Below are 19,065 nucleotides of genomic sequence, written 5' to 3'. Positions count from 1 at the left end.
TGGAGTTTTGTGTCTCTGGCCTGAGCAGCTTGCGCTTCAGACGTTTAAAACTCTTGTGTGATTGTGACGGTATTCGTTGCTTTGTAAGAGAGGTGCAACTGAAATATGTGATTAGCATTTTTTCCACTTATTTCCCTTTTTCCCTCTTTTCTCCCAAGGTGTCTTTTGCAGCTCACATTGCAGGTGGATTTGCTGGGATGTCCATAGGGTACACTGTGTTTAGCTGCTTTGACAAGACACTGCTGAAAGATCCACGGTTTTGGATAGCAATTGCAGCTTATTTAGCTTGTGTCTTATTTGCTGTGTTTTTCAACATTTTCCTATCCCCAGCAAACTGATCTGCCCCTAATAGAAACCAATTAATAAAAAGAGCCATCTGGGAAAAGAAAACTGGAAAACTCTATGAAGAAACGGAGAAGTCCCAGCAAATGCCAACAATTTTAAAAGGAGGCAGAACACCACTGAAGTCATCAGTTGCAGACTTCTAACAAGAGGACTTAGGTTTTAAGGAAGGAGCTTCTAAATGCAAGGGGAGGAAAGAGGAAGAGAGAAGATGGGAGTAAACACCAGGAACTGGGTCTTTCCCAGGCATATGGTACGCATGCATGTGTCCTCTGAAAGACACTTGTTCTTGGAGGTTAAATCATAGAGATGGCTGGACAGAGTCCATGAGCACTGTGCTATGCTATAATAAAACTTTTCATACTTGGGTCGGACTACTGAAAATCACTTTTGATCACTGTTCCAGTAGCCAGATCACTGAGGTGCTTTATATACATCATTGCTAATCTTTCTTAATTGTTTTTAATTCTCACCTGAGGATATGCTTGTTGATTTTTAGAGGCTGGGGGTGGGGTGGGGAAGAGAGAGAGAGTAAGAGAGAAATACTGATTGGTTGCCTTATATACACACTGTGACTGGGGATCAAACCCGCAACCTAGGTATGTGCCCTGACCCGGGATCAAATCAGCACGTTTTTGGTGTATGGGACAATACCCCAACCAACTGAACCACCTGGCCACAGCCACTGCTAATCTTTTTAAGAACCCAGAAAGGTGGCGATTCTCTGCATTTGAGAGAGGAGGACATGGCAACTTTTTTCTTTTTAGATTTTATTTATTTTTAGGGAGGGGGGAAGGGAGGGATAAAGAGGGAAACAGCAATCGCTTGCCTCTCGCACGCTCCCAGCCAGGGAGCGACCTGACCAGGAATCAAACCAGCAACCTTTCGGTTTGTGGGATGATGCTCAACCCACTGAGCCACACCAGTCAGGGCAACGACATGGAAACTTTCAAAAATCCAGTAAGTTGTCTAAGAGAGGCACAGTCTAAGACGGGCAATGACTTGAAAGCCCGCACTGCCCTGCCCTACTGGTCTGACAATGCTGTGTCCCCAAATGCTGAAAGTTAAGAGTATTGTGGGAGTACAGGAATAAACATTTCTGTGGGTGCACCAGGGATGGTAGAAATACCTTGCAGGAGAAGACAGAAGTCTCTGGGCTGCTAGTTTAAGATGGGAATAAGAAGCATAATTGGTAGGTACAAAATAGACAGGGGGAGGTTGAGAAAAGTATAGGAAATGTAGAAGCCAAAGAATTTACATGTATGACCCATGGACATGAACTAAGTTGGGGGAATGTGGGAGGGAGAGGGGGTACAGGGCAGAGGGGGAGAAAGGGGAGAAAAAAGTGGGACCACTGTAATAGTGTAATCAATAAAATATACTTAAAAAGAAGATTCTAATAGCTTGTCTAGCATCCCAAGGAACCTGCAACTGGCTTTCCAGTGCACAGTATGCACCTGGCTCTGGACCCTCACCCATGCTAAGAGTCTCATCCTTCACATGGCTACTGGCTCTCCTAGGAGTGGTTAGGGTTTATTTACAGAAGGTAAAAATGTATCTGAAAGCTGAGATGCCTGTCTTTTTTCCTGTAGAGAATGCAGATTGTTGGCCATTCTTTTTCCAAAACAGTAGTTTTAGTTTATCTGAACACAGGAAATACAATCTTTCCTCTCTTATCAATCCGTTTTATTTATAAACAGCCATCTAAACATGTTTCTGTCTTCTGAAAGGAGCACCTACACTTAATACAGTGAGAAAAGTGTTCTAGCATTTTGAGAAAAGCTGGTCTGGAATTTGTTTAAATTTCTTTTTTTTAAATTTGTGTATGAGAATATGAGTATGTTCTTGGTTAAACAAAGATTTGAGCAATACCTTCAAAAGGTAGCCCTCCTTTACTCTCCGCCCCCGCCCCCCCAAACTGCTTTTTGCCCCGGTGATGACCACTTTTGGCAGTTGGGTGTGTATTCTACACCTTTTTTCTATCCAGGAGGAGCAGAACGGGAAATGCGTGTTAGTTGACGGCTGACTCTCCTCTCTGCACAGAGTTGCACCGACTCTGCTCTACACCCCACAGGGCCGAGTGCACAGAGCAAGTTGAAGACGGCCCTGGTATCACTTCTGAGCATGGTGTCCTTCTCAGGGTTGCCTCCTCTAAGAAAGATTTGGGTTGGTTATCTCTTTGTTTTAGTTAGTTAAATGTACACGTGAAATGTAGGTTTTAATAGGATAAAGAAGTTATACAACATGTATTGTTTTGTAACTTGCTTTATACTGTGACTGAGATGTTTCTCTGTTTGTTCATAGAGATATTTATTCTCTGAGTTGCTTAATGATAAAGATATACCACAGTTTATTTAACCATTCCTCTATTGGACACTGAAGTTGTTGCTGATTTTTTACTGTTACCAACAGTGCTATGCAGTGTGTCTCTGCATATGTTTTGCAGAATGAATGAATATTTCAGGCACCCAGCAACAGAAATGCGATGTTAATCTGGATAAGTTTAAACTGCCTTTTAAGTATCCATATGCATTTTACAGTCTTACAGTATATGAGAGTAACAGTTTTCTTGTATTTTTTCCAAAAGCAGGTATGACAAATCTTTGAAATATTTGCATTGTGATTCTTAAATATGCTTATTTTAATTTGTATTTCTCTGACTGAGACTTAGTGTTTTTCCAGTTTATTAATAACATATATTACATATAATATATAATTTATATAATATACAAGTATGAATGTATATCTCCCTTCCCCCCTGCCCCGGTTGAAATGTTTGTATTTAATCTGAAAAGTAGCTATTAGTTGCAAAGAGGCCCAGGGAAGAAACACTCATCTGCCATGGTGAAGGTACCAGGTCACCAGCTCTGAGGAGAGACCTTTAATGACCAGAGGGCAACGTAATTGTTACTAGAAAACCGGACAGAGCAGCAGCATTCATCTAACCATGAAATCGGACATGGCCTATTGATTACCGAGACTGATGACTAAATAGTTATTATCTAGTCAGAAAGATGTTTTGGCGCTAGAAGCACTGTTCATATGACCCAAAACAGTGATCGTCTAATTAGGTTCCCCAGAGGGCAAAATACCATAAAACACAAAAACATCTGGTGTTTTTAAACTTGATATATCTGACTTATAGAGGGACCACTTATTCAGCTTAATTTGGGGTTCGCAACTTTAGTCTTCTCGGCTGTGCTGGGTTATTGGGAATACTGTCAGCATTCCCCTCTGTGTTGTTCAATACAGTAGCCGTTAGGCACAGGCAGCTTCCACAAGCCACACTGCCAGAGCTCAGAAGCTACTTGTGGGTAGGGGCCACCTTACTGAACAGTGCAGAGAGAGTCTACTTCGAGACTGGCGCAAAGTTCTATCAGACAGCCTGCTGTACAAGCAAGACGGAGCTGAGAGAGAAATGGGTTTTAGTTGGTGGCTGTTCTGTTCACTGCGCTGAACTGAACGGAATCTGCCCTATACTTGCAAAGGGGAAAATTTGCAAAGGGGGAAAAAGAAAACCAGTGGAAAATGGCTGTGGCACAACTCCTAAGAATGACTTGCTTTAAATGTATCTAAACTAAGAAAGGTGTGTGTTAATCTCTCTTTTAGCTAATTAAGAGCCATTTGAAATGTTTTTACTTTTTGCTTTAGAATTCTATAGTACTGTATCTATGTGTATTAGTACCCATGTCATTTGCTATGAAAGCTTTAGAACCTAAGGTGACAAAATAATACTGCTCCTTTCAGTAAATACCATGCACTTTATGAGAAAAAAAATCTTTTATTTGCTTGTGGTTAGAAAGTAAAGTGCTCATGGTAAAAAAAAATATATATATATATATAAATATATAAAATATATACTCTATAAATCAAGTCAATTGTACTCATACTACCCAGAGATAATACTTAACATTGTGACAATAATCCTTCTAGGCTTTTCTGTATGCATCGCTACATTTAAGTAAATTTACAAAAATGGGGCCATACAATTGTATTTTACAATCTGAATGTCACAGAAACAATTTATCAAAAGTCTTTTTATATTAACGTATATTTATCATCTACTGTTTGAATAGTGCCGCACCACGGATATACTATTACTTATCATGTAAAATAGTCTTTCTTGTGTTGATAATTATTTTGGATGTTTTGAAGTTATGATTACTATCATGAATAATACTCTGCTTACTTTAAAGCGCTTTGGGTTGTTGGGTCAAAGAGTACATTATTATTAACATAAGGTTATTTATATAGAGATTTTCTCTATCTCAGGACTACAACTAAATTTTAGAAGGTTGATGCTTTTTCAAGTCTTTTTTAACTGCATAAAGCTTTCAAAAAGGCTCTAACCAGTTATTTAAAAAGTCAAAACTATCACTATTTAAATAATTAAACGTTTAAGAGAAAACAGATTTCTTTATGTTGCTTTTATGCACATTTCTTAAATACGCTTAGAGAAAAAAATAACAGTTTAGTACAGACAGTTAAGAGCAGACTTTAGAGCCACACCGACTGAATCTGAATTCCAGTTTTGCTGTGTGACCTTGGATAATTTAAGGTGTGCCTCAGTTTCCTCATTGTAAAATAGGGAAGCAACATACCTACCTCATAGTGTTTTTGTGATGAATGTCATTGTGTAGCTTTATTTTTTGTATTTTTAAAGATTTTATTTACTTATTTTTAGAGAGGGGAAGGGAAGGAGAAAAGGAAGGAGAGAAACACTGATGTGTGGTTGCCTCTCACACACCCCTCACTGGGGACCTGGCCCACAACCCAGGCATGTGCCCTGACTGGGAACTGAACCACGACCCTTTGGTTGGCAGTCTGGTGACCAATCCACTGACCCACACCAGCCAGGGCTCATGTGGCTTTAATATCCCAGTATGTTGTTTGATTGTGTAACATATCCCTTTCTATAAGAGGTATAAGACATACATTTATATGTTAAATGAAAGTGAATGAAAACATTCGTTCTTTTTTCTTTCCTTTGGGATGTATTTCTTCTTTGATGTCCTAGAATACCAACCTTAATATAAAATCTACTGGCTGATAATTCAAGCCACGTAAATTATAACTTGTCCCATTGTTCCCTCCACGAAAGCAAGCTACATGTCTTAAATGGGTTGAACACTGTTACAATGAAAATTTCTATAATACCATCACCATGCCAATGTTCCCTTTATTTCAACTAATATCTAATAACATCCTGGTAGTACAAAATAGCTGAGAATTTTGGAGCTAAATTTAAGATGATAAAAATTTATAGTATTTTTCATAGCAAAGTATAATAAGGATTTTATGAATATTCATAAATATACTACTGAAATAATTTCTGAAAATGTTAAGAAAACTGCCATAAAGAAACCAGAATTTAGATGTTTAAATGTGAATTAAAAAACTAATCTAAATTCGTATAGCAAGAGCCAGACCTGTTTCCTTCGGTTTCATTAAATGCTGTAGCTAACTGAATTATGAAACACATTCATTTTCCTTTGTGTATTAATGAGATTTTAAAATCACTGACTTTGGTTACACCTTTTAATAGAATAATATTAATAGGTTTGTAAGATCAAATCAGTAGTTCTAGCAACCTCTCCAAAAGCTCTGGGTTAAAAAAAATAAAACAACAAATTTTAAGTAAGAAGACTTCTTTCTTACAGGGAGTCCTACGGTTCTATTCTGCGTAGAGATTATATACACCTCTCCCCAATATCATGCTTTTTTGCCCCCATAATTTTGCATTATGAGGTCTAAATGTAAGTGAATTTATATCCTAATATCTTAAAATATATTCTTGGTAACAGATTATCACAACTCTCTAGGGAAAAAGTCAAGCAGCTAGCACACCGATAGCGTGATGCTTTGTTCATATTTTGGCCACAGGTTTGCTTTAAGCAATAGCACGCTGTCAGAATGGAAGACTTTATGCCTCTGAATTGATGGGGTTCGGAGCTAAGATGGTGGACTAAACAAGCATGGGGGACTGGAATTTCCTTGGAGGCATTCTGGAGGAAGTTCAAATCCACTCCACCGTGATTGGAAAGATCTGGCTCATCACCCTGTTCATATTTTGTATGCTTGTTCTGGGTGTAGCAGCTGAAAATGTCTGGAATGATGCGCAGTCTGGCTTCCTCTGTGATACAGAACAACCTGGCTGCAGAACTATGTGCTACGCCCAGGCTTGTCCTATCTCCCTCATTAGATAATGGGTTCTGCAGGTGACTTCTGTGTCATCACCATCCCTGGTCTACATGGGCCATGCTTTGTACTGACTGAGAGTTCTGGAGAAAGAGAGGCAGATGGAGAAAGTTCAACTGAGAGGAGAACTGGAGGGGGTAGAGTTTGAAATGTCTGGGAATCGGAGAAGATTGAAGCAAGAACTTTGTCAGCTGCAGCAAAGGAAACTTAATAAAGCTCCACTCAGGGGAACCTTGCTTTGCACGTACGTGATACACATTTTTGCTCGGTCTGTAGTTGAAGTTGGGTTCAAGATTGGGCAGTATCTTTTATATGGATTTCATTTAGAGCCTCTATTTAAATGCCATGGCTATCCATGTCCAAATATAATTGATTGTTTTGTCTCAAGGCCAACAGAAAAGACAGTATTCCCATTATTTATGCAATTCATAGCCGCTGTTTCACTTTTCTTAGATGCCTTAGAAATTTTCCACCTAGGCTTTAAAAAAAATTAAAAGAGGGCTTTGGGGACAACATAAATTGAAGGATGAGCATAATGAATTCTACTCAAACAGGTCAAAACAAAATCCTGCCAAATATTATAGCATGTCTGCAAATTCACCGAAGCAACTCTCTTCTGCACCTCATTATAATCTGATAGTGAAAAAGCAAACACACACAACAGTGTATCCTAGTTTAACTTCCTTAGCATTTCAGGCAGATCCTAACAAGATAGATATGATGAGAAAGGCATTTTGGATGAACAGGAGACTGTACCTTCTAAGGAGATGTGCACACTTCGTACTACCTGTAGTCATGTTCAATGCATCAGCTCAAGTAGTAATGAAAGCACTCATAAAATACCTGGAAAAGGAATTAATGGTAACCAGTTACGGAAAAAAAGAGAAACCGATGGCACAGATAGCAAAAGAAACCAGTACCCTACAGGTCACTGCATTATTCCAGGTGTTGCTGTAGATCTGGACAACCACGTGGGTCAGTCACCCTGAACAGCTTTCTCTCTGCCAGCTAACTGCATAGGGAGACCAAGGTGGCTTCCTGCTACATGGAGTCCCTGTACAGAAGATGCAAATTGGGCGTCAGCTCTGTCACCTCCTAAAGGTAGCCTCAGGGGCCAGTTAGGTACACAGAAGGTACAATCAGAACCCTTTCTCCTTTACAAGGAGAATTCCAACCACCTGCCATTTCAGACACTCCTAATTCTTTGGGAGAGTTGTCCTTGGGATCGGAGTTGACCTGCAGTAATCCTACTGCTTGTCCTCCAAATCAATTAGTGTTGCTGATGAACACTCTCGTTAGTAGGTGGGCCCCCGCAGACCTTCAGATCTGAACAGCTGTTGGCTTTTAGACATTCTTTATATTACATTATCATAGAAGTAGCCTCGTGATAACAGAACACAAGACAGAAGAGGTAAGGACAGCTCTAAAGACCAGGTCTTAAGATGGGCAAATGCAAATCCATTTTAAAAAAGGAAAAACAGTTCCCATTCTGAAATCGTGAAGGGGTAGTTTTAAAAACAATAGCATAAAGTTACTGAATCGGGATTACTTTTTCCTGAGCTCCTTTCAGCAGCATTTGCGAAAACTGAGTTTGGGGAAATCGTATATTCAGAATTGAGGCTAAATAGATTGGAACCAAGTTTTTCTTTGAAGGGACCAAAGTCCTCCAGAGATTGTTCTCGATGTACATAATTCCTTCTTTTAGTTACCGATCTTTTTTGTGTGTGAGCACTGGTTAAATTATGTTTGCCCCTGGGACCCAACTTAGTTTCTTTATAAACTTCAACCTGATGTGTCGTGAGTATAATCATAATGTTGTTACCCAGTAAATAAAAATCTTAAAAAGATTGGTGGCTTTCTTTGACCGGTTTATGGCATCGTGATTCGGTGCCTAGACTGGAGTTTTGGCCCTACTACTAACTGGTCTTCTAACCCCCTCACTTTACTAACATTACCTACATTACAGGTACAGTGTGAAGATAAAATAAGAAACGTGTTTTATAGTGCATGGCACAGAGAAAGAGCTCGAAAGTGCTAGCTATGATTAACACGTTACCTGTCACCCTCCACAGGCCCACATTAAGTAGGCAACAAAACAAGGGAACTCCAAACGTAAAAGCTAGAACCGACACATACCATTCTAAACACATGCCTCAAGCCATTGGCAATCTAAGGGTCACCCTGCGTCAATCGTGGGCACACTTTTAGGGTGAAAGCCAAAAAGCCAGAGCATACGTATAGGTTACCACGGCTTCGAGGTCCCAGTTGAGGGAGGTCCACCCAGTAACGGTACAGGGAGATCCTTCCTGCGGTAACAGTCCCCGTGCACCACGGTTTCCGAGGCCCCGCCCCCGGGTCACCACGCCCATCTTTGGTCCCACCTGAACGCCTGGACCAAGTTACAAAAACCCCGCTTCTCCCTAGGCAACCAACTAGCTGCAGGGACCGGAAGAGGAAAGAAAGTGCTGTCAGGATAGCCAATGGGCGGGCTTACGCAGACTCCAACGTCTCAGCCCACCAAGGGGCATTCAGAGCGTCCTGGTCGCCATGAAAACAGGCCACACCCCGGCCATCCCGGACCGTAGTTCGCAAGTGCGCAGGTGCACGCGCCCTAGCGCGCATGTGCACTTCGGCTCAGAGCCCGCCAGCCCCGGTCTCCGGCGCCAGCTACGCCGCTGCCGCTGTCACTATGGCCCATTACAAAGTGAGGGGGGCGTGCGGGCGGTGGCCAGCCGCTGGTCGGCTCCGGGTGGGAGTTGGGGCGCGCGCGCAGGTTTTGGGGGTCTGAGGTAGCGATGCGGCGGCGGGGTTTGTCGAACTCCCAGCGCCTTCTTCCTGCTCCGGCCCCCGATTTCGGCCACTGACCCGCCGTATCTCCTCAGGCCGCCGACTCGAAGCGCGAGCAGTTCCGGAGGTACTTGGAGAAGTCAGGAGTGCTGGACACACTGACCAAGGGTGAGTATGCGCTAGGAGAGGGCTCCTAGTGTCCTCGCCGTGCTCCTCTGGGCTGCGCCCCTGGTCCGTGGCGTACGAAGGAGGGAGTACAGGTGGGACCTGTCCAAGGTCCAGCGAGGTGGGCCTCGGGGTTCGGCGCACGCCCGGCTGTGGGACGCCGCCCGGGCCCGGGTCGGGTAGCTAGCTCAGCTACCACTCCCTCGGCCGGGAGTGAAACTCTTGCAGCTGTTACAAAGTCTCTTCAACTTCCGTTGCTTTGCCTCGAGTAGCCGCTGAGGGCATGTTTGCTAAAGATCTTGAGATCCTAATTCCTCCCGCCTTACAGTTTAGCCTTACAGTTTATGCGGAGTCCTCAAACTCCAGTTAAGAAACATTAAACCTCGAACAAAGTAGTAAATCTTACATATTTGAAAGTGTGCTATGAAGTAGCTAAGTGAGTTTAATCCCCAAAGTAGGCGATTGATACATAGTTAGGCTGTGGCTTTTCAACCCCCCTTTCATAGGTCACCTAGTTCCTACACTGTACAGATTTCATAATTAAAGTATTATTACAGATTAAGAAGCTTGAGAGCTCATCAAAATGGTTACATTGTTTTCACCTTTTAAAATGGAAGCTGTTTCACTGTGTTTCTTCTTCCGGGGCTCAAAATCTAAGTGAGGGCGCATAAAGCTGGAGGGTTTCAAGAAGTGGATGGGGTACTGTTAATTTAATTCGCTCCGCAGTAATTTGCCCAGGGATGAGGACCTGGGTCCAAACGAGAAGAACAGTAAGTTCTGGGAAATCATTTGGTAACAGTTCTTTGGCCAGAAGCAAAGGTTAGGAGAAAATTCTAAGAGAAGAGTTAACTGTGTGTCTTAGCAGAAAGCATGGCTGTTAATTCCCAAGCATGGGCTGGTAATTTTGATTTGGCTACCTACCTTGGAGGGGTTCAGGCACTAGTTTCTCTGCCTCTTTGCAAATAAATTTCATTAAGGGACTACTGTCTGAAAGCCTTGCCCTCTTTTGTTGCTGGAAGTGTCACAGATTCTGGTGACTCTCTCCCCTCAAAAAAAAACTCCACAAGTTCCTTTCTTTTACTTATTTAACCATTTCATTCAGGTCTGTGTTTTAGGTACTCGAAACACAGCAGTGGAAACAAAAACCTACGCTAACTGAGTTTATATCCTAGTCGGGGGAGACATCATAAATACACAGTGCCAGCCAGTGGTATTAGGAATAAAAACATAGCTAAGTAGGGGATAAAGAGGGATGGGTGTGCCAGTTTATGTAGGATGGGTGGTGGGGGGAGGCCTCTCTTAAGTAGTAACATTTGAGCAGAGACCTGAATGCTACAGTATCTGATGTTAGGAGTTCCAGGAAGTGTAAAGAGGCCAGAGTGGGTGGATAGAGCAAGTGAGAAAGGCAGAATGGTAAAAGGCAGAGAAGTAACCCTTGTGGGAGGTGACTGAAGATGTACAGCCTTGTGGCCATACGTGGATTTTTCTTTATTAGAGATGGGAAACCACTGGCAGTGTCTTTTCCCTCGCTCACATCTACTGGTGTCTAACCCCTCAACCTCCCTACACTTCCAGTTTCCTAAATAACATCAGACAACTTAACATGCTATCTACTGATGTGATCTATTTCAGAGGTGATTTTCAGCTTCAAACATAGGTACTTTACATTTATAGATAAATCTTTAAAGATGAAAGATTTATAAATTTATTTATAAATTAATAAACTTACAAAGATAAAGATATTAATCTTTAATAAATCTATTAAATTTAGGTTTAATCTTTAGTAAGTCTTTATAAATCTTTAATAAAGATTTATAAATTTAATCTATTATCGAAATTTAAATCTTTAAATTTATCTAGCTCATTTCCAAGAGGATTTGAAACTGTTTCTAATGTTAAAACACTAAAAGACAGGATGGCTAAAGATAAAGACGATAAATCATTTGGAAGAAGAGACATTTTAGTTATTTTGAGCTGTATCAACCTCTAAAAATCCTCGCTGCTAAGGCAAGAAGGGGAACATTGGGTATGGAGATTTTCCTATCTGATTAAAAGGAAGTATATTCCATCTATAGAAAAGCACAGAGAACTTGACATTTACATCATGTTGTGTAATTATCAACCTTGTACCACTGACAGAAATTTAGAAGTTGAAAGAAATGGGATAGGGAAAGAAGAGGAAGAAAGGATAACTATTCATGTCTTACAAAATTAGAACTCAATAGAGATCAGTGGAAATTAATGGTAGAAACAGAAGTTTGAGTATATAATTTAAGGAAAGGCAGTAAGAGGAATTAAAGGGTACTGTCACAAAATGAAAGGGGGGTTGAGGGGAGGGTAGTAGTGATGTAAATATATCAGTTTCTCAAAAAATTGTGTTGTAAGTGTATTTAGAGAGATGAAGAGTAACTACCAGAACTCAAAATAGTTGCCCATTTGAGTTTTTCCATACTGTGCCTTATTTTGATGAGTTATTAACATTCTAAAAAATAAAAGGTAAGCATGTAAGTTAATTTACAAAAAAGTTCTTAACTTAGGATCTAGATACGCACATTTTTTGTGTGTACTTTTGGGGGGGGGGCTTTATCAGATTTTTCAAAGGGTTCCATGCACAAAATAGTTAAACACTGGTTTAGAGAGACTTTTGTCTGAGTAGTAAATCCTGGTAGGGATTTGTTCAATACAAGATGAGCAAGGTAGTACTGTCATGAGCCATTGGATATGAAAACACTAACAAGTTATATTTTAATGTTGATTTGAGCATGTTAATTACTGGTGAAATTTTTGGCTGGTGGTTATTTAGCATGTTATGTATGAAAGTTCATTCTTTAAGAACATTTTGAATTAAAAAATTTTTAGTAATTACCATAGCCATGTCAATTCTCTCCTACATTTTTCTCAGATTTATCTACAATGTTTCTGTCCCTCTGTTACTCTAGGACAGGTCACTATTTTTTTTAAGTCCTCACCGAAGAATATGTTTATTGATTTCTATAGGGGGAGGGGGGAAGAGAGAGAAAGAGAGAGAAACATTGATCGGGTGCCTCCCACATGTGCCCCGACTGGGAATTGAACCTGCAGCCTAGGTATGTGCCCTGACCAGGAATCGAACCCGCAACCTTTTGGTGTATGGGACGATGCTCCAATCGACTGAGCCACCTGGCCACGGCCAAGTCACTGTCTTTTCAACAGGATTACCATATCAGCCTCTTAACTGCTTTGTTCTTGTCCCACTTGTTGATTTTCCACATAGCAGTAAAGAGTGACCCTGTCATCCTCCTGCTTAAAATGTTTCTGTGCCTGTACTTAGGATCAGAGTCCAGCCAAACTTGCAGGTTTAGGTAGGTGTTCTTCCAATGTGCTCCCATAACCTGTTATCCTGATTGTCCCCTGATTCTTTTTGCATTTAGTTCCTTGCTTATCATTTGCACTAGACTGTAAATTCATTGAGAGCAGGGACCTTGTCCATCTTATTCTGTGGTATGGACACTCCTAGCAATGTGCTTGATATATAATAGGCACTTAATATAGACTGAATTGTAGACTAATTTCAGCCATTCAAATTTAAGACTTTAATTGTTGCTTTTTCTGCTTTTTGATTTGCAGTATTGGTAGCCTTATATGAAGAACCAGAGAAACCTAATAGTGCTTTGGAGTATCCTTTTCATCTTTCAAGTCAGAAAAAGGCCTTATTTTTGGAACTCTTTATTTTTCCACATAGATAACCTTTAAAATACTTCTGATTATTGAAAAAGTTACTGAATTTTTGGGTGATGATTTATGGGTAAATGTGGGTAGTGGGGTGGGATGACTCGGATCAGAGATGCTACTCTGGGCTATCTCATTACTTTCATTCAGCTCAAGTAAATTCTTAACTTTGAGATTAGTTTTTTAAAGCATCACTTAGGAGCTGCTACCCCAGAAAATCCAGAAATAGAGCTGCTTCGCCTAGAATTGGCAGAAATGAAAGAAAAATATGAAGCTATTGTAGAAGAAAATAAAAAACTGAAAACAAAGGTAAATTTTAAAAAAGAATTTATGTTAACAATAACTTCATCTTTAGTTAATAATTTCACCTATTAATAATTAATAAATTCATGTTAATATGATCAAAACCTCACTAAAATGGACAGTAGGAGAGGGAGAATGGTGCGTATCAATCTCAATTAATGGCAAGGCCGAACCGATGCCCTGTCTAGAAAACATTATAAATAGGCCAGTCAGCAAAGTGTGGTCAAGAAGAGGTTCTTGGGAACCTGCATCAACAAAAAGATGAGAATATTGGTTAATTGCTACTTCTACAAGTATATGGACATTTTTGAGAGTCTTAAGCAGTTGACTTAAGTTACTTTGTGAATGGCGCTTCTTAAGAATCGCGCAGTGCACAATCTACCTCGTCGCATGGGGACCCTGTAGTGTGTCAGCATACCTCCGCAAATGTGTGTGCACTGAATTTTGGCTGGTGCTGAGGGTTTTTCTTTGTTTAAACTGTGAGAATTTTCATAATCTTCAAATTAGTCAACTTTTAAGTCCTTGAGGTTTCACTACATTCTGAATCACGTAGTACATTTTACATTACTCTAGGAATTTATCATAATGTGTTTTATTTTTTCAATAACACTTTGAGATAAGTGAAACAGGTACACAGACAGGTGAGGAAACTACAGCACAGTGAAGTCTAGTTAGTTTCTCAACTCTTGACAGCTAAATGAAACAAATCTTAGTATTCTTCCAGAGTAGTAACTTAGCATAAAAGAAAATGCAGTATCTCAAATTACCAAGATTCCACAATGTGCAAATTAACAGTTAATTCTTGGGCACTTTTAAAATCAAAGACAACAGCTCTTTATTGACTGGCTAGTTTCATTTATGTCACATAATTTGTTTTTTCTACTTTGTAGGAGAAAGTTCAGTAAACTTTTGGTGGAGGGGAAGAAAGTCCCTTATTATATAAGTCACAACATCATCTTTGGGAAGATAGAGATTATTGTATATCAAATGTTTATCAGTGCAGCCATAAATTGGAATTAAATTTTAGTTTCCTAGTAATATTAAAGGTTTATGTAAAAAGCCTTCATTAGGTTTGATTGTGTTAAATCTTAAATCATTGAATGGTTTAATGATTTAAACATCTAAACTTACTGATTCAATAATTAAATTGAATATGACAATTAACTCGTTTTGTTACTATTTTTTTTAACCCAATTTAGAATAAAATTCACTTAAACTCCTCTGTCTTTGCCCTATAGCTTGCTCAGTATGAACCACCTCAGGAGGAGAAGCGTGCTGAATAGGATTCTTCTCAGTTGAAAAGACACTGAAAAATGGTTTTGTAAGACTTGAATAGTTTGTATAGTATATGATCTTTTCTGAACAGATGCTATAGAACTCTTTTAATATGTTAAATTCACCTATCACACTTTAACTGTTATACACACATATTCTTAGAATCACCAATAAAAACTCAATATAACTTTCTTTGGGTCTTAAAAGCAGGAGAATCCAAAGTGAATCCTGAAAAAAATCTAAACACAGCCATCTAATTCATTTCCTTAAAAGACATTCTTTTTACTAGTCTGACTAGGAATGGTGGTACTGGTTGTATCTGAGCCAAGGAAGGTTAGCTTTTCCTCGGTTTTGTTCAGGATGTGAGTACAGGTACAGTCATTCTTCAAAATGAAGATGACACCGTTTAGCAGCTGGAGAGTTCTGTGTGACATGAGATGCTTTTGCATGGGTTCCCATGAATCTTTTGCTCATTTATATAATGCAGAACAATGAACTCTTCTTTGCCACCACTTTGCCTTAGATGACCGTGGGTGTGCCACCCTGACACCAGGTTTTCCTTCTATGCAATCATGCCCTGTTTGATAATGCTGCCTTGCTTGCTCTGTGCTTCCACGAGCCCTACTTGCACATTGGCCTTCCTGTGTTCATTGTCAATTTGCTGTAATAGCAGTTACCCCTACTGTGATTTATGTAACTGTAAGCAGGATGACACTGTTCCCCTGCCTTAGTTGTTCAGTTGAGCACAGAACAGAGGCAATATAAAACTCTGGGTTCACGCACAAGCTGGGATGAGAAGGGGAATGAGCCATATATCATGGAAAATTATAGTCTGTGGGTATAATTATATAGTGCTTTTTTCTCTCAAAGTATTTTTCTAGCCTTGAATTCATTTTATCTTCATTACCCCTGTGAAGTAGGTAGGGCAAGTGCAAGGGGAGGTTGGGTGCTGAATTTTTAGGTCAAAGACTGATATTAATACAAATTATTTACTAGCTGTAGAACCTTGGGGACATCAGTTAACTGCTCTGAGATTCACTTTCTTCACCTGTTAAATGAGAATAATAATATCTGTGCTGCCTACCTCACAGGGTTGTTGTGAGGGTCAAATGGAATGTATGTGAAAGATTTGTAAATGGTAAAGCACTATATTCTTGATTGTTAGTCCTTTTTCCTTTCTTTTGGAAGGCCTACAGACAGATGTTTTATTTTCTTGATCATTTATTTTCCTTACTGATTGACTGACATTATTAACAAGTAGTCCTATTTCATGTATACTGTCCCGATTGTTAGAGAACCTGTCTTTATTTTTTAGTCAAAAGACAATCCATTGAAAGTCGGTTTAACTAGCAAAAGTTTCAGTACCTGCTACAAACTGACTAAGCCAATTATAAGGTCATTTTAATCAGTCACGTTGCCATAATCAGGAATATGGCAACGGTCTGTGCCTTTTCCAGTCCCATGTTTGTTTTTGAAGGAGGTGAATACTCTTCCAGCCAGATACTGCTGGAAGAGTATTCACTTCAATTGATTTACCTTTTTACCAGCCTGAGCACCTTCTACATGGACAGCAGTGGGCTGAATGCTGGATATTAAAATGAACTTGAAATTAGTTACAAAACATGTACATAAGCAATTAGAGTATGGGCTAGGATGTGCTAAGAATCATAATAAAACATGGCCCCACAGGGTTTTGGAAGAGAGGGAGACTTGGCTTTTTTAAGCTGTTGGTATGACAGTCCCTTGTGAATACAGACTAGTAGGAATTTTTTTCTGGCAGCTAACTGTCATTGCTTTTTTCCCTTGGGACTAGTATTAATATTTATGTAAGTCAGGTGGCTGTCTCTTGTACCATCCTTTTGGAAGAATGGCAACCTGTGGGTTGGATAATCACACTTTTTGGTGGCACTGACCTGTTCAACTACTGTACCTTTCAGTGCTATTTAAGAATTCAGAATCAGCCTGGTCTCTGGAGGTCCTCTTCAACATTTCTATCGATGATTTGGATTAAAACAGTATACAAGAGGAGGCTCAATGGAGTAGAAAAAGGATCCCATCCATTCAGTTCCTGCTATGCTTCAGCTAACCTAACTATAAACCGCAGATTTCATATCTTGCTTACCTCACAAGGTTGTTGTAAGGATCAAATTAAATATAATGGATGACAAATACCTTGCTAATTATAAAGGACTACATAAGGGTCATTTGGTAGTAACGCCAAATCTGTAAGTGCCACAGAGATGGAAGGGCTGGTTGGTAGACTATATTGAAACAAGCTTGAAAGTGCTTAACTATTTGGAATACTCAAACTTCTGGGCCAAACAAGAAAGCTGAAATACAAGGTTTTTATTTTTTTATTTTTTTATTTTAAGATTGTGTTTATTTTTAGAGAGGGGAAGCGGGGGAGAAAGAGAAGAAGAAAAACATCACTGTGTGGTTGCCACTTGAGTGCCCCCTATTGGAGACCTGGCCTGCAACCCAGGCATGCACCCTGACTGGGAATCGAACTGGCAACCCTTTGGTTCACAGTCTGGCACTCAATCCACTAAGCCACACCAGCCAGGGCCATAAGTTTTATATTTAGGTTAAAAAATGCAGTTATACAAATTTAGGCAATAGGATTGTTGACAAAGTACTAGTTCCAGTGGTTATCATTGGGATCCACTTATACTTTATGAAAATTTTTTTAAAAATCCATCCTGGAAAGCATTAATACAATCACTGTCCAGGTGCTATGCAGTCACACTGAAAGCTGTATTTGTCAGTATTGCATTCTAGGTGCCAGACATTTGATGGATGTTGACAAGATCAAATGCATATAAAGGAGAGTGACCAATAGAAGGCATTTGAAAACACAAGGCTGTGTGTCTAATATGGTAGCCATTAGCTACATCTGGTATTTAAAATTAAAATTAAATTCAAAATTCAGTTCACTAGTCACACTAGTAACATTTCAAGTGCTTATTAATACACACTGGCTACTATAGTGACCAGTACAGATGTAGGACATTTCTATCATCAGAATGTTCTACTGGACACCACCCTAGAAGGAACAGTTGAAGGAACTGAGTATGTTTAGCGTGGAACAGAAAAGATTTAGTGGATGATGAAGGCTACAATCTAGGGCTGTCACGACAGAGAAGACTACTCCTGTGTTGATCCACTCTAAGCTCCAGGGAGTATGATTTTTGGCCTGAGTAAGAGATTTTAAAGTTTTACGGCAGTGGGATCGACTCCCTTTTGAGATAGTGAGCTGTCTTCTCCTGGAACTACTGAAGTGCATGCTTTGTCTATCGGATGCTGCATAGTGGATCCTCTTTATGTGAGAGGTTGGACTAGATCGGTAAGGATGTGTCCTACTTTTCTACATTCAGACATCACGAAGTCCCAGACCTGCATGAACATGCTTTCCCTTCATAATCAAGACGTTAGTTTCCTTGGAAGACCAGTACCACCCCCACACTCCCACTTTAAGAGGAAATTTTTTGTCGAATTTCCAATTATGAAACCTATCAACAGTGAAAGTTCCTCTAGCTTTCTGAAGCATTTGGTGACAAGGATTTCTTTTGATTTGCTTTCATTATTTATCTTGGTCTATGTGGGGGATGCAGTGTTCTATGCGGGGAGCGGGGGCATGGAATTACTGGAGTAGACTTTGACTAGGTGGGAAGGAAGACAAATTGAGTCATGTTAAATTTGAAGTGGTATCCGCTATCAATAACTTGCTGAAGTTCATTCTATCTACTAGAACGAACTGTATCACACTCAAGACTGTCTCGTTTGAGGTTTTGCCCTCATCCTGTCTGGCTCCTCATCCATACCTTTGCATTTCCCAACCATATCTATCCATCCGACCATAGTCCAGCTCCTTGTAGACTTTCTCACCCTCTCAACTCCCAACAATCATTATTATCTGTACCTTTGACCATCCCACTGGTACCGACGCTACTTACGCCATCAATCTTCGAATGACTGGAGGGTAGGCAGGGTCCGAGTCCGTTCTAGTTTTGTGCCCCAACACTTCGCAGACATCAGTAAGTTGGTTTGGGCGAGTACAATTGTACTGGGAGGACAATCAATTCTTCCAAATACCCAGAGGTAGTCCCCGGAATTTCGAGGAAATCTGGCAGCCTGTGAGAAACAATGAACGTGGTTGGGCAGGACGGAGGTGCGGGCTGGGGCGGAGAGCAGAGGGCTCCCCTGCGGGGCCACCCTCCTCGTGACTCCTCCTCCCCCTCCTGGGTTCCGAGTCAGGTGATTCCGGGCACGTGACGGGCACCACCTACC

At 40.3% G+C, this 19,065-nt stretch overlaps 3 protein-coding genes across 4 annotated transcripts in view; all 3 read left to right on the top strand.

Moving 5' to 3' along the window:
- Positions 1-1,198, top strand: part of RHBDL2 (rhomboid like 2) — a 51,562-nt gene extending 50,364 nt beyond the window's left edge. The window contains exon 8 of one of the 2 annotated variants that reach the window (XM_045190856.3): positions 331-1,198. In XM_045190856.3, coding sequence (XP_045046791.2) covers positions 331-363 — 33 coding nt within the window. In that variant the 3' untranslated portion in view covers positions 364-1,198. Of the gene's footprint in view, positions 1-158 lie in introns of both variants that reach the window. The other variant, XM_024554859.4, reaches the window with a different exon arrangement.
- A 5,033-nt stretch (positions 1,199-6,231) lies between these two features.
- On the top strand, positions 6,232-8,353 carry GJA9 (gap junction protein alpha 9). The gene is given in 4 exon segments (XM_024554683.3): positions 6,232-7,022; positions 7,024-7,255; positions 7,258-7,661; positions 7,664-8,353. Coding segments are annotated over 4 exon segments (1,548 nt in total). The 5' UTR covers positions 6,232-6,317; the 3' UTR covers positions 7,871-8,353.
- A 788-nt stretch (positions 8,354-9,141) lies between these two features.
- Positions 9,142-15,942, top strand: MYCBP (MYC binding protein). Its single transcript, XM_024554598.3, has 5 exons — positions 9,142-9,244; positions 9,423-9,495; positions 13,099-13,147; positions 13,380-13,509; positions 14,742-15,942. Exons 1-5 carry the CDS (start codon positions 9,161-9,163, stop codon positions 14,784-14,786), a joined length of 381 nt encoding a protein of 126 aa, XP_024410366.1. The 5' UTR covers positions 9,142-9,160; the 3' UTR covers positions 14,787-15,942.
- The last annotated feature ends 3,123 nt before the right edge of the window (positions 15,943-19,065 follow it).

Source organism: Desmodus rotundus, chromosome 3 (genome assembly GCF_022682495.2).
Source record: "Desmodus rotundus isolate HL8 chromosome 3, HLdesRot8A.1, whole genome shotgun sequence".
Taxonomy (NCBI): Eukaryota; Metazoa; Chordata; class Mammalia; order Chiroptera; family Phyllostomidae; genus Desmodus; species Desmodus rotundus.
This window is presented reverse-complemented; position numbering and strand designations above follow the sequence as displayed.